General features: G+C 36.3%; 1 protein-coding gene across 1 annotated transcript in view; it reads right to left on the reverse strand.

Annotated features, from left to right (window-relative positions):
- Positions 1–514: 514 nt before the first annotated feature.
- Positions 515–14476, reverse strand: part of LOC107750804 (sorting nexin-27-like) — a 17412-nt gene continuing 3450 nt past the window's right edge. Inside the window, exons 2-13 of the mRNA XM_016566325.1 lie at positions 12344–12575; positions 12062–12254; positions 11384–11448; positions 11203–11307; positions 11026–11104; positions 9159–9322; positions 8252–8341; positions 7388–7537; positions 7110–7238; positions 6959–7018; positions 6829–6877; positions 515–1863 (exon numbers count right to left, since the gene is read on the reverse strand). Of these exons, the coding sequence (XP_016421811.1) occupies positions 1796–1863; positions 6829–6877; positions 6959–7018; positions 7110–7238; positions 7388–7537; positions 8252–8341; positions 9159–9322; positions 11026–11104; positions 11203–11307; positions 11384–11448; positions 12062–12254; positions 12344–12575 (1384 nt within the window). The 3' untranslated portion in view covers positions 515–1795. The remainder of the gene's footprint in view (positions 1864–6828; positions 6878–6958; positions 7019–7109; positions 7239–7387; positions 7538–8251; positions 8342–9158; positions 9323–11025; positions 11105–11202; positions 11308–11383; positions 11449–12061; positions 12255–12343; positions 12576–14476) is intronic.

Consider the following 14476-nt stretch of genomic DNA (forward strand, 5'->3'; position numbering starts at 1 on the left):
GGCTGAACTAATCAAATAAAGAAATAATCAGGACTGAAGACACTAATGAAGTTTTTGTAAATATGCTTAGACCACAGATGCTACTGTGCTGCAATAATAGGAGCCTGTACTCTAACCAGAGAGCAATCTGATGTAGAACACACACACACACACAACAAACTCACTTATTGATCAGAGTATCGTAGCCAAGGTGGCTTAAGCATCTGGATGAGGATAAGCTGATTTATCACTGTATTGTGCTGGAATGCAAAGCTTTTGACTTGCATTCAACATGCATGTCTTTTAAAGGAACAGTTCACCCCAAAATGAACATTTGCTGAATATTTACTCACCCTCAGGCCATCCAAAATGTAAATGAGCTTGGGAGAAATTAAGCATTGCATCACTTGCTCACCAGTGGATCCTCTGCAGTGAATGGGTGCCGTCAGAATGAGTCCAAACAGCTGATAAAAACCTCATAATAATCCACACAACTCCAGTCCATCAATTTACATCTTGTGAAGTGAAAAGCGAAGACGAAACGAACAGAGTGAGTACATTTTCATTTTTAGGTGAGCTATTCCTTTAAGAAAATGGTCCAAATGTGCCTGTTCCTGTGACAAGGGGGACCCATTAAGGTCCTTTATGGTATATCTTTTTGGCTAAGCTATATTTTAATCGCTGGTTCTCTACTTATGCGTTAAAAAAGAAGAAACAGAAACAGAAAATAGCAAACATGGACCACTTTGTATTTTATTTTGTTATTTCAGCATTCAGTGGGGAATTTGTAAATTAATTTGAAAGCAATTGCCTGCTGCCTCAGTTCTATTTCCTCAAACCATATAAGAAAAGAAACACTGTGCAAACTATTCTGATATTCTCGATCTATCCCTTGTTTTTCCACTTCAGATCCTGTCAGCAGGTACGGTGTGGTGCTGTTGTCTCTCTATGACTGAGCAAGGGAAGCCTCTGCAGTCTTAAACAATAAATAACACTTAAACCAACTCAGATGTTTCCTCTGAGACCAACAAATAAACTGAACGCAAAAACAACTGTGTCCTGAGCTCAGCTGCTTATGTGTTTGATGCTGGGGCCCCCTACAGGTCGCTTATGCAAACTACACCTGTCCATAAACACTCCTGTCCTGTCCCTCCACACACACACTTCTCACTGCTCCCACACACTTGTTAACTCCTCATTTAATGGGAAATAAGATGAAAATGAACTCATTTTAGTCAGCAATACTGGGAAAATCAAGCAATAATGCCATCACAATATCATTTTAGAAAGATCCCGTATTACGGTGACCTTGCTACACAAATAAATTTTTGTTAAGGCATGACTTCCCCCTCCCATATATATTGATTTTTTTGAACAGTTGCGATAGCAGCTGCTGTTCAAATTACAAAGTGGTCATTCGTTACTTCGCTGCCGTGATAAGAGTGCTCTAAAGTAGACTTACAGAAGAGCGTGTCTCCTAAAGCGATGGCGTGGAAGATCTTTAGGTCTCGTCCTATGTGGTATTTTACATGTACTTATGTGAGTTCAAAGTATCTATTGATGAAATGACAGCAGAACCCATTGGTGTGAAACATCCCCGCAGTGATAGTTATGCGTCTGCTTTGCCACGATGATGGCATTTTGCATTGCCGTTGTTGTCATATGGAACGCTCTGCATCTGAAAGGCACACTTTTGTCTCCGTGGGAAACGTGGTTGGTATGGCGTCGCTAGGGTGTTGCCGTGGTAAGATGGGCATTATGGTCTGCTCTTGTGTGATGATCCAGCGCAATTCCACAGGGGCTCTAGAGGGGAGTTTTAGGAAGTGGCAATCTCGCCCCCTAGGTGGCACCATCCCTTCTGCTGCTCCAGCGGCAAGAGGTAATCTGCAATACAGAATCGTTTCATTAGCTTTACTGAACGTCAGTTTCGATTTCGGCCTCCAACGATTATGAAAATACAGTAATCGAGATAAAACGATTATTGCGCCCTATTCCACCCACTTTTTAGCAGTGCTCTTTCGTTCCTCCATAAAAGCCCAATTTCACATGCAAATCAGTAAAATCATGTAACGAGACTTTTGCAAAACGGGATGTGCTTGCTTTATTTAAGTTGATTAGATTGATTTATGTTTTTAAAAGTGTTAAAGAACTTGCGCTTCCTCTGGAATATTATTGTGTATGCGCTCAGAGACGGAACACAACACGGACATGTAAAGTCATCTTTTAGCGCCTAAACGGTCAAATACACACAAAAATGCGGTGCTTAGTGATTATTCACGTAAACCCTCGTCGGTTATGTAACAAATGAATGTAAAGAGTTGAGAATGAAAATACTTGTGTAACAGTAAATTGTGACTTTCTTCTTTCAGACGAATCCAGTCAGACTTATATTAAAAATTGTCTTTGATCTTCCAAGCTGTTTAATGGCAGTCAGCGGGTGTTGCAGTTCATCAGTCCAAAAGAAGTGAAATAAAGCTCATTCATCCATAATAAAAAGTGTCTCACACGGCCTCCTGTAACGAATCGATGCGTTTTTGTAAGAAAAATAATCATATTTAAAACGTATCTTTAATATTAATCAAACAACAAAAGACACATCAAAATCACTCACTGCTCTTGACTGAAGGAATTTTGTAGCTTTAATAAGAAACAAAGGAAGTTTAATTCTTACTGTGAAGACTATGCTGTTTTATTTTACATTAGGCTATTCAATTTCTTTAGTAGGCTGTTAACTGAATACTTTAGACTTAAAAACTTAAAGCACAGTTTGTTTCATTTGTATATTCTTTATTCTATTGTATCCTTTTGCTTTTTTATTACTGGCATTGTATTCCTTTGCTTTTTTATTATTGACCAAAATAATCGAGATTATGATTTTTGTCATAATCGAGCAGCCCTAGCCTCAGTGGATTGACATGATGGTGAATACTACTCACTTTATCTCCGTAGAATAAAGTGGGGAATGTTGTATCACCCATTGAAACAAAAGCAAAATATTATACTGTATATAAATGTTTAAAATAAATAAAATATGTATTATAATTTTAATAATAATAAAAAAATGATAAAAATGGTTTACATTTAAAAATGATATATATAACTATATTTTTAAATATATTTTATATTTATTATAAATGATAATGTATCACACGTCAGATTGACAGCACTCTAGCCCAATAATGTTGGGGGATCCAGTGGGGGCGGCAGTCATATTTCAGGGTGACCATGCCACTCTTTATCACAACCCTGCTAAAAGTGCCAGTACGTGCGCTCATTGGCGCCCCTTCAGCTGGTGGGGCCGTAGGCGACCGCCTAGCTCGCCTATGCCTAGAAACGGCCCTGCCCTCAGGGGTGCGTGCTGATCCCAATTCTGTACTCTCTCTACATGCATGACTGCCGCCCAGCCCATCACCAGAACACCATCATCAAATTCGCTGATGATACTACAGTGGTGGGTCAAATTTCAAAGGGGGATGAGGCTGCCTATAGAGATGAAATCCTGAGATTGTCGGAGTGTTGTTCAGCCAACAACCTGACACTCAACACCACCAAATCAAAGGAAATCATCCTTGACTTTAGAAGGCACAGGGCAGACCCTGCTTTTGTCTTCTGTGTGCAACGCCGCAGTACTACACAGGCATTAGTAATCAAACACATAGAGATTCGTTACAGACCAAATTAATAGAGCGCAAATCGCCTACTCCACTTCTCAAACTGGGGGGAGCGGCAAAGCTAAGGGATAGTGTACACAGTCAGCAGATTATTTTGCAAAATAAACCTCTGCAGGGTGATAAAGACTACACTGCGTAATTTTCCCGCTTATCATCCGGCCACTTGTCTGAAAAGTAAATAATTGAACGCAAAATATTAATTTGACATATTTAAATTACCTCAACATGACTCGCAATACCTGCTTGAGCGCTCCGTTATCAGTTGTAGCAGTTGTGGTTGTATCAATAACAGACCACTAGATGGCGCGATTGAAGAATCAGAATTCTGCAGGGAGCCATTCAGAAATATAAATGAAGGATGCATGGTTCTGCTCTAAGCATGAAAGTTACAAGTTTGTGAAAGGACTTCCAGTGCCAGGTAAACGTAAAGCAGATTATGAATATACTTAAGATTCACAAATACCAAAACAACGTGTCTACACCAGACGCGAGCGGCGCGATTTGACAAAAGCAAATAGACAAATTCATGGTAGTAAACTGATGCGGCGTTCTATTTCTGATGAACTCCAGCGCTCTGACACAAAGGACCATTTCAAATATTCATTAGAGAATCGCGAAAAAACAGTTTCCTCAAAAATATGAAGCAGCACAACTGTTTACAACATTGATAATAATGAGAAGTGTTTCTTGAGCATCAAATCAGCATATTAGAATATTTCACCCACCCCTAGTATGGTATGGCAGCTGTACTGTGGCAGAGAGAAAGGGAATACAGCAATCATCAACACCACGCAGAGGATCATCGGCTGTCCTCTTCCCTCTCTAAAGGACCTTTACAACTCCCGCTGCCTCAGCAGAGCACAGAACATTGAAAAAGAGCACTCTCACCCTGGTTCCCACCTGTTCAAACTGCTGCCCTCCGGCAGGCGCTACAGATGCATCAAATCACGGACAAACAGACTTAAGGACAGCTTCTTCCCCAGAGCTATAATCACACTGAACACACACATGCACATTCCCTCCCCCCATCTTACTCAGTGAAATATGTGTATTATTCCAGTGCAATCTCTATTTTTTTCTTAGTGCAATGTTTTCTATATCTTTATTCCTTCAGTGCAGTGCAGCATTATATTCCAGTGCAATATCTTTACTTTTTTTAGTGCAATGTTTTTATATCCCCATTCCTTCAGTGCAATGTGAAATGCACTGTACCTCATATCAGTGCAATAATTATTACTTTATTTATTTTTATATACAAGCAATTTTTTTTCTATTCCATTCTCTTTATTCTCTTAGTCTTAGTTTAAATATATTTTATTTGTACATCTCTCTGTATTATGTATATTTCTTTTTAGTCTCTTTTCTGTTTATTATGTACCTAAGCACCTTACGCAGAAGCTCTGCAATTTCGTTGTATTTTGTTTACAATGACAATAAAGCATTCTAATCTAATATGGGTCAATATCACTGTAGGGTGCCTTTTGGTGTCCTGTACATAAATAATTCATTTGCCATGATAACATTAAAATTACCATGAAAGGGTGTGTTATATTAGGCTAAGTTTTTATATTCATAACAAAAGCATTACTTGGCTCTTTAGATACATTTTCTAGATTTTTTTTTTTAGTTTTGTGTAAGAGGATGTGTGTTATTTTGCTATGTCTCATGCACTGCTCGATAAATTTGAATGATAGTAGAATATTGTCAAATCATAAAATAAAATTAAAAAATTCTCCTATTAATATTTTATTAAATAAGAGGTTACTCAATTTGAGTGTATTGATCATTTGGTAATAAAAACAATATTTTTATTTAATACAAAAGAAGAGTTTGTCCATGTCCCTTGAATGGTTGTCCACCCTGTCGTATTGGGGAATCCGCCCCTTTAAGAAAAGGCCATCCCCTTTAGTGACATCAGGACAACAGATTTTTTGTCTCTTCAGGGCGGGAATTTCAACAACTGAGGTGAGTAAGTTGATGACTTTTCAATTGACAAATTTTCTTCGTCTGAGTTTGCTTACTTGCTTTGCCAAAGCTTAACATGTCCACCCTGTCGGCATAAAATATACCAGAAGTGATTCGAAAAACAGTATTTTCAAAATATGTAAGTTTAAATATACCAAATTCTCTTCAACAACCAGACTAACTATTTAGCTAGTCACAGTTTGTTGTAAGCTAATATGCTAATTGAAGCTTAAAATGTCGGCCACTTAGACTCGATAGAGTGGACATAGACATGACAGGGTGAACATAGCATTTATTTGTAATGAAAACTTATTTAACAGTAATATATGTGTCCATGACAGGGTGGATATATCTTATGGTTTTATGCTTCGAATAATGGCCCATAATTATCTAAAAAAATGTGTGGGAGCTCAGCTAATATGTTTCTATAGTACTTGAGTGTCTACTATTTATGATATGACAAAGCGAATGGGAAATTAAAACCAAAATTTTTGAGTATTGTGAGGGTTGAAAGGCACTCTATGGTGATATTGACCCATATATTATATATATTATACTTTTAAATAAATTATTTATAATTATCTTTACATTTAAAGATATAAAATTAAATAATTAACGATATAATTATCTTTATATTTAAATAAATATACAATTAAATGAATATATTATCAAATTATTAAATATGTAATTTTTGTTATGAAATATTGAATAATAAATATGTAATAAATATATGTATAATAATGATATAAATATATATTTTGATAAATGTAGTACGGAAAAACATTAACATTTATTGTATAATTAATTTCACATATTCATTCTATTGCAGCACAAGCACAATTGAAATATGCCAATTTATTATTCGCTCAATGAATAAAACAGTGTTCAATAATAAAAAGCACATTTGCAATCAGTGCTAGCCTACAGTGCTGAATCAATCCGTTTCCTGCATTTTGTTTTACATAATAAAGGAATACATTTCCATTATTTGCTCTTTCGAGAAGGTGCAGGGTTCATTTTATGCACTGACGGTTCAAATGAGCATCACACGCATGACATGTGACTCTGTACTTGATACTTCAAGTAAGTGTGGTAAGAATGAACCAGTATTTCAGGTTTCAGTGTGAGTATGGTCATCACATGAGTACACACAGAAAAATCCCATTAACGTGTGTGTGTGTGATAAAATGAGGGCAAAAGGTTTTCTTCTTACCATTATTACTACAGTTCTTATTGCCTTTGTCTGAGGCCTCGTCTTCAACCTTTAACATATCAAAAATAAACTCATTAATAACAAATGACACGAAAGGTAAATAAACTCTAACAGAAATGTAAGTTAATACCTCTTTCCTCCGTTTGAGCTCACAGAAAATCCTCTCAAAGCACTCGTGCATGTAGTTAAACTGGAGAAGGGAACACAGTTCAAAATGTTCTACGAAACATAATTCAACAGGTAAATAATGAAGCTCTAATTCTAATGTTTGGGTGACTTACATAAGGAGTGAATATTTTGACCCAGCGAGGTTTCTTTTCTCCGCGCACATATTCAAAGCAGAAGGCCATTCCCTCTTCATCTGTGTCCCATCTCTGCATCTCTGACCATTCGAACATGATCACCTGACTCTGTGATTCACAGATAAAGTATTACTATGGGCAAGCAAACCAAACATGTTCTCACAGAATTTGGTGATATGCTTTCATATGTATAGAGGCAAATAAAGCATTATAGGCCTAAAAACTATTTCGGATCGTTCTGAGCATCATTTGCCCACCTCAAGAGTGCCGTCCTCTGTGCAGGCGTGCAGTTTGAAATGCTTCATACTGATGGCTGTGATCACATGACCTTTCCTCCGTGAGTCACATGCACAGTGAGGGAACGTCACTTCGTTATATCCCTCACATGAGCGCAAAAGACTCAGATACTGAAAAAAGTACACACAATTGTTTATTTTGTTAAAACTTTTTACATGTTATTAATTGATTGTGCTTTGTGACAAAAAGGTAAAGTGTCCAGGTCACATTCACCCCAAAATCAAAGAAAAAAAAAAAGAAGACACACTATGAAGACTTTTTCAGAACAATTAACATGTTTGTATTGTGCCTAGCGTTGTTAACTAAAACGAAAAATATCTATACATTTTTATAATTTGTTAATTGAAATAAAACTGAAATAAAATATTAGATGAAAAACTATAAATGACATTCAAATGTTGCCTTGGCAACTTATTTAAATAAAAGAAGTTGAAGTCCTAAAAATCACAATTAATAAATGTAAAAAAACCTACTAAAAATTACAAAAACATAGAATTACTAGTACTTAAACGAAAAAAAAAAATTCAAAATATGAATAAAAACTGAAATAATTTTTGAATAATACTTTGTGCCATATTATATGCATTTTTACATTACACTAATGAGAAATAATTTTGTTGTTGTTGCTTTAATTAGAATTTTTAAGGGAAATGAAAATAAACTGCCCAGCAAAATTTTTGCTTTTAATTTGTGGTTTTATTTTTATTATCATTTTTATTTGATTTTGAGGTGAAGTGGGGCCTGGACGTGTTATTGACAGGTTTCAACAAAAAGATAAATAGCATTTCTATGCAGCATTTTATGATGGATATAGTAGGAGAGACCATTGTCATCTTTCTCTGTTCTGCTAGTTTTTGCAGCTGGTACGCTTTATCCTCTGCTTTAATGAATCCCTTCTTCACGTCATCCTGTGCCTGAAAAAAACCCCCAGAATGAACAGTGAAAGGATGAACAGCTCTGACTGATATGATTATATGAGGTTAAGCTGACGAGCTGTTTGGGTGAAAACTAGGGATGCACCGATACCACCTTTTCCAGTACTCGCCCGATACCGATACTTTTATTTTTGGTACTTGCCGATACCGAGTACCGATACTTTTATTGCATTTGTAAATTTTTTAAATATTGGGTATAGAAACCAAAAGGGTATGTATAATGTTAGTTGGTTAACTTCATTTATCAAATAGATACAGTCAAACCAAAATTTATTCAGACACCTTCAACATTTCTCACATTATCACAGTTTATTCGCTATAGTTTAGAAAATGGTAATAAAATATGACAAGAACTCAGAGTTACACTGTGTCAGAACAAATTCATCTTGATAATGCTAGATAATTCTGATAGAAAGGTATGTAATAGATTACAATCAACCAAAAAATATTCAGACAGCCGATATCGATACCAGTATCGGTATCGGTGCATCCCTAGTGAAAACCATGAATTTGTTTTAGAGGCATCTTATATGACTTCAGCTATACAAATATGCTGAATAAAATGTAAATGAGCAAGTGTGGTTTTAGATGAGACATTAACCGGAAGCTAGCTGTACAAAGTCCATTTGTGCTGTTTATGCTTTGAATTTATTGTAATGTGTTTGTACTCATTGTTTTAGTCTACAAGAGTCCGTCATAAAGACCGTTTTAAAAGTCTGGAGACACTATATTAATTTAATTTGCAACGAAAGAGAGAACTGACAAAAAAGCACTGGTTAAGGCTATTGGGACTGACCTGATGGAAGCAGTAGTGCAGGGCAAGAGGGTTGTCCCGCAGCAGTTCCTCTTCCTGTGTGCTGAAGAGCCACTTCCGCATTGTGAGACACGTCCCGGGCACAGCAGATGTGTAGTTCTGAACATAGAGCTTGTGCGGGAACTCATTAGGAGCCAATTTGCGCACTGATAACAGAAAAAGAGAGAGATTTTCAGAACAGTTTAGTGATTTATGGTAAGTCTAATTTATTAGACAGCAGCTTTGTATGATGAACAAAATTAAATCTTGTAATTCACTGAAAATCTCGAATCCTTGAAAATTTGGGGTCAATAAGTTTTTTTTGTAAAGTAATAAATTAATACTTTAATTCAATTTTTTTCATTTATCAAAGAATTCTGAAAACGTAGTATTACAGTATTACAACAAAAATATGAAACCGCACAACTGTTTTCAACATTAGTAATAATAATAAATATTTCTGAAAATTAATCTTTGACATCACAAGAATAAATTATATTTTAAAATATAATAATTTTTATTTAAACAAACAGCCTTTTGAGTTGGATCTTTTCAATGAATTAGCTAATCCAGTTCACAAACTAATTCATTAAATGATGCACTGACTCAATGATCTAGTCTAGCTCAACACACAAAGCTATCGTATAACTAGGAATAGTGCAAATATTACATGGACCACTTTAATCATAATTTGCTGGTACATTTTCTCCATTTTTAAAGCTTAAAAGACTATATTTGATATTTAAAACTATTTAGCCATCATGTGGCATAACCACGTGCATTATTTACAGACAAAAAAAAAACATTCTTCACTTTCAGAAAAAAAGTTACAAAGCTGTCACTGGGCAGTACCTTAAGGTTCAAAAGCTCTCTCTCTCAATCTATATATATATATATATATATATCTTTGCACCTTATTTACCCCTAAATGGTAAATATTAGTGGTTCAAAGGTACATATTTAATGCCAAGTTCTGTCATGAAACGCTAGATGGCACAGGCAGATGGGTCGTTAACACAAATTGATGACATTCACAGCGTTAAACTACTTGGCATAAGCTTATTGGTTCATGCTGCATACGCAGCCAATAAGCTTGCTGCTTTACATTTAAATGGCTGGTGAGCATCTACTAGACCATTTCGCAGCACGCTTTCAGTTCCTGTAAAACCCCCCACCTTCCCCAGCTCCACCTGTATAGATCTGCTACGGGTTATTATTTGTGCAGCAGCAGTATGTCTTAAATACTCACAGCACTGTATCGCCATATGCATTGGCCGTAGCAAGTGCCTGTACTTACTTTGCAGCAGCAGCAATAATCTACAACCACAGCAATAGCCAACAGCAGCAGCAGTGTAGGAGATCTATTCCGCCAAGACCAAATACATTAACATTGTCATCCATCACCATGCTAAAATCTTCCAAGAGTTGTCATGATAGAAATACATTAAAATTACATATTAGTAGTAGCTGTGTATGTTAGTACCTTTTTAAAGGTTACCCAGTGATAGCTTTGTAACTTTTTCTCTGAGAGTGTTCTGCAAATCTACGTAAGAAGGGTTTTGCAAATGATTTACACATAAATTTGTTCCGTTCATGTTTCATTAACAAGGCCCAGTGTCCTTTATGTGCTAGGTAGCACCTTATCTGAGCTTGCCAGCTGGGTCAAAAATACAGAAGGTTTGTTTGTTTGATTAAGAAGGTATCACAAAGTGGCAGTTTAATTGCTCTTAATAAGAATCATAAATACAATTACTTTTGACTTCATAACAAGGTCAAACGATTTCCACAGTGAAAACCTAAAGGTTTAACCTAAGAGTCAGAAACTGATTCAAAACATAAACGCTTGAAGGAAAATGGAGCAATTCCTCACCAAACAAGTGGTTAATAACTTCAAAGAGTGCAAAGTAACTGGCCATGATGCTGTCCATCCCAACCTTTATGACAAGCGCCTGAAAAAGAGGGAAAAATTATGATTTATGACTAGGATTAGCTTCTGTTGAGGTCATTTGATATTTGAATAGTCAGACAGAGGTGTATGATATTTTACCTGGTAGACCTGGTCAGTGGTGCTATTCTTTCTGACTCTTACTGAGGCTGTGGTTTTATCAGGCAGTGCTATTCGTAGCTCGACATCACTTATGCCGTTGTGGTTCTTTAACACAAGACACGCGATGAAACGGTGTTGTTGGGCAAAACTATTTGTGTTTGCACACACATACTGTACTTACCTCGTTCGATTCAGATAGGAATTCTTGCATAATGTCACTCTCACCTAAGACCCGCACTGAACACACTGAAACATGTCGACAGACAGAGAGAAAGACAGGATATATATTTATATAGCTCGTGCATTTCATAGCTCGTGCATCTATCACAAAGTCTCTGTAAACAAGCGTGCAAAACCACTTCCATTGTGGCTTAGTGGAAAGATGACAAAACAAAAACATCCTCAAAGCAATATAAATCATTTGTAATAGAAATAAATTGTGTAATCAAAATTTAAAAAAAAAAGTATTGTTAAATTAACTTATAAACTTAAAAAACTAAAAAAAATAACTTGTAAAATTATTATTTATTTTGTTTTATTAAAACCCATATCCAGTTTCGAATTAATTTGTTTTCAATATAATATTTATTGGGTGAAAAATTAGGACAATATATATATATTTTTTAAAATTATTTTAGTGCACTAAATTAAATGGCATTTTATTCAACAGACATATAATTAAGAGTAGAAAGTTGGTGGGAGTGAAATTAAATTATTGGTGGCAATAAGAGGGTGAATGGGACAAGGACACATTGCAAACAAGACCTGCATTTTTTCCCAACCCTATTGTAATCAAAAAATAATGCATAAGAATTAAAGGACACATTTTACTTCCTCCACTCTCTGTCCTCTGTCTCACCTCTCTCCAGGTATTCCTCCAATCCCCTCCTGCGAGCGTCCAGCTGCTGTTCAGACAGAGAAAAGGGCCATTTCCCTGGCAGCTTTGAGAAATTGTAGTTGGAAAACTCTCTCTTCAGGTTCTGATGAAGTATTGCGAACTCCCTGTAACGCTTCGAGCACAGCTGTCTGCCCGACATGTACACGTTATACACCTAAGACAGGAGGAGCAAGACCACAAAGATTATCAGCACTAAACAACAGCCAAAAAGCAAAAAGCTTTCATTCTTTCTACACGACTCACCACAAACTTCTCTGAGTGCTGTTCCACATGTTTGTATGTGGGGATTGAAATGGGGATGGCCTGCTTGTCGCAGTAGTCGTAATTGGGCTGCACTGCGCTTTCCTCGCCACCTTCAAGTCCGTCCGTTTCCTGTGCCGGCACAGAGAGTACGGTCAACACCAGCTCCCTCTCTCCAGCCCTGATCAGATCCACCACCTGCTTGTGCGTCGCTCCCTCCACGCTCACCCTGTTACTGCAGGAGAGACGCAAAAAAGTGTGTCATGTTAAAGGGGTGAAAAATTAAGATGCGGTCAGTTCGATTTTTTTAATGCTTTTGAAAGAAGTCTCTCTATGCTCTCCAGGGCTGCATCTGTGTTACCGTCAAAACAATAAAATTGTGAAATATTATTACAACTTAAAATAAATATCTATTTTAATATTTTTAAAATGCAATTTTTTTGTGATGGCAAAGTTGAATCTTCAGCCTTTACTCCAGTCTTCAGTGTCACATGATCCTTCAGAAATCATTCTAATATGCTGATTTGCTGCTCAAGAAACATTTCTTATTATCAATGCACTCAATATTTGCGTTTGATGACACTGGACAAAAATGTGTTTATTTTATGTTTAACTGTCATTTGCATGCACATAAGCCCTTTAACATACAATTGTTTTAATTGGACATCTGCACCAAGGAACTGCTGATGTCTTTTTAAAAAAGTCTCTAGTTTTTTTTTTGCAGCTGGTTTACAGAGCTTTTCTGTTAATAAAGGTAAAGGGTCACTGAGATCTCCATTTAGTTCTGAATTAATATTGCATATGCACATGAGCCCACCAACAATGATAGAGAAAGCACATGCCACCTGCCCATCACTTATTACCACCATCACTAATTCATAAACCAGGTGACAGAGGGAGGGAGACCGTATATTTCATGACGGGACACAATGGGAGCAGACAGAGCTGACAGTACACTACCACAGGAACAAATCTATTAATGATTTGATTATATTAAACGGGAGAGGGAAATTAAAAATCTAAAACTCTTCAGGAATGACTGATTTACATCCCCAATAGGGAAAAACATTATTAACATATTACTGCATAATAGGAACACTTTTTAAAAACAAACAAATAAAAAACATAAAACTGAACACCTAGGTTCTCTTATGCCAAGGTGTCATACTTTAATCCGATTCCATATAAAATCACGTGCTTGAAAACTTGAGCATGCTGAATAATGAGTTTGGAACAGGAACAAACTGTTGTGTAACATGACATTCACATGACCAGCTAGTGACTGCAATAATTCCCTACTGTAAACTTCCTCATTTCAGACTGGAAGTACTGCTAACTGTTAAAGTGAAAACTTGATATAGGCTATTATAAACATACCACATTAATTTTCTTTTCCTTCTTAAACTTATTCATGCTTATATTATTGAACTGAGGACTGGAGAGACACTCACCCAAAAACTAAATGGAAAAACAGCTCAACGCTCATAAATAAACTTGGGTTTGTGAACCCACTCCTTCTTCCTCAAAGGAGTTCCTCAGGAAATCAGCCTTGGGCTGATGAAACCTTTCACGTATTAGGAACATTTCCAGACAGAAAAAAAGATCATGTTAAAACATTACAAAAAAATTTTTTTTTAAAAATCTTGGAAACTCCAGTTCACAATTATTATCCCAAATCGCTAGTTAGATTCTTTAAAATGGTCTAGATGCACCATTTAAAGAGACGGGTCCACCAAAAATAAAAATTTACTCCCTCCCTACGTGGATACAGTGGGGAAAATATTTATTTGATCCCCTGCTGATTTTGTAAGTTTGCCCACTTACAAAAAAAATGAAGGGTCTGTAATTTTTATGGTCGGTTTATTTTAACGTATAGAGACAGAATACCAACCAAAAAATCAAGAAAAAACACATTATATAAAGGTTAGAGATTGATTTGCATTTCAGTGAGTGAAATAAGTATTTGATCCCCAAGCAAAACATGACTTAGTACTTTGTGCAGAAACCCTTGTTGGCAAGCACAGAGGTAAGACGTTTCTTGTAGTTGGTCACCAGGTTTGCACACATCTCAGGAGGGATTTTTATCCACTCCTCTTTACAGATCCTCTCTAAATCCTTAAGGTTTCTTGGCTGTCG

The sequence above is a fragment of the Sinocyclocheilus rhinocerous genome, unplaced genomic scaffold (genome assembly GCF_001515625.1).
Source record: "Sinocyclocheilus rhinocerous isolate Xijiao unplaced genomic scaffold, SAMN03320098_v1.1 scaffold2437, whole genome shotgun sequence".
NCBI lineage: Eukaryota > Metazoa > Chordata > Actinopteri > Cypriniformes > Cyprinidae > Sinocyclocheilus > Sinocyclocheilus rhinocerous.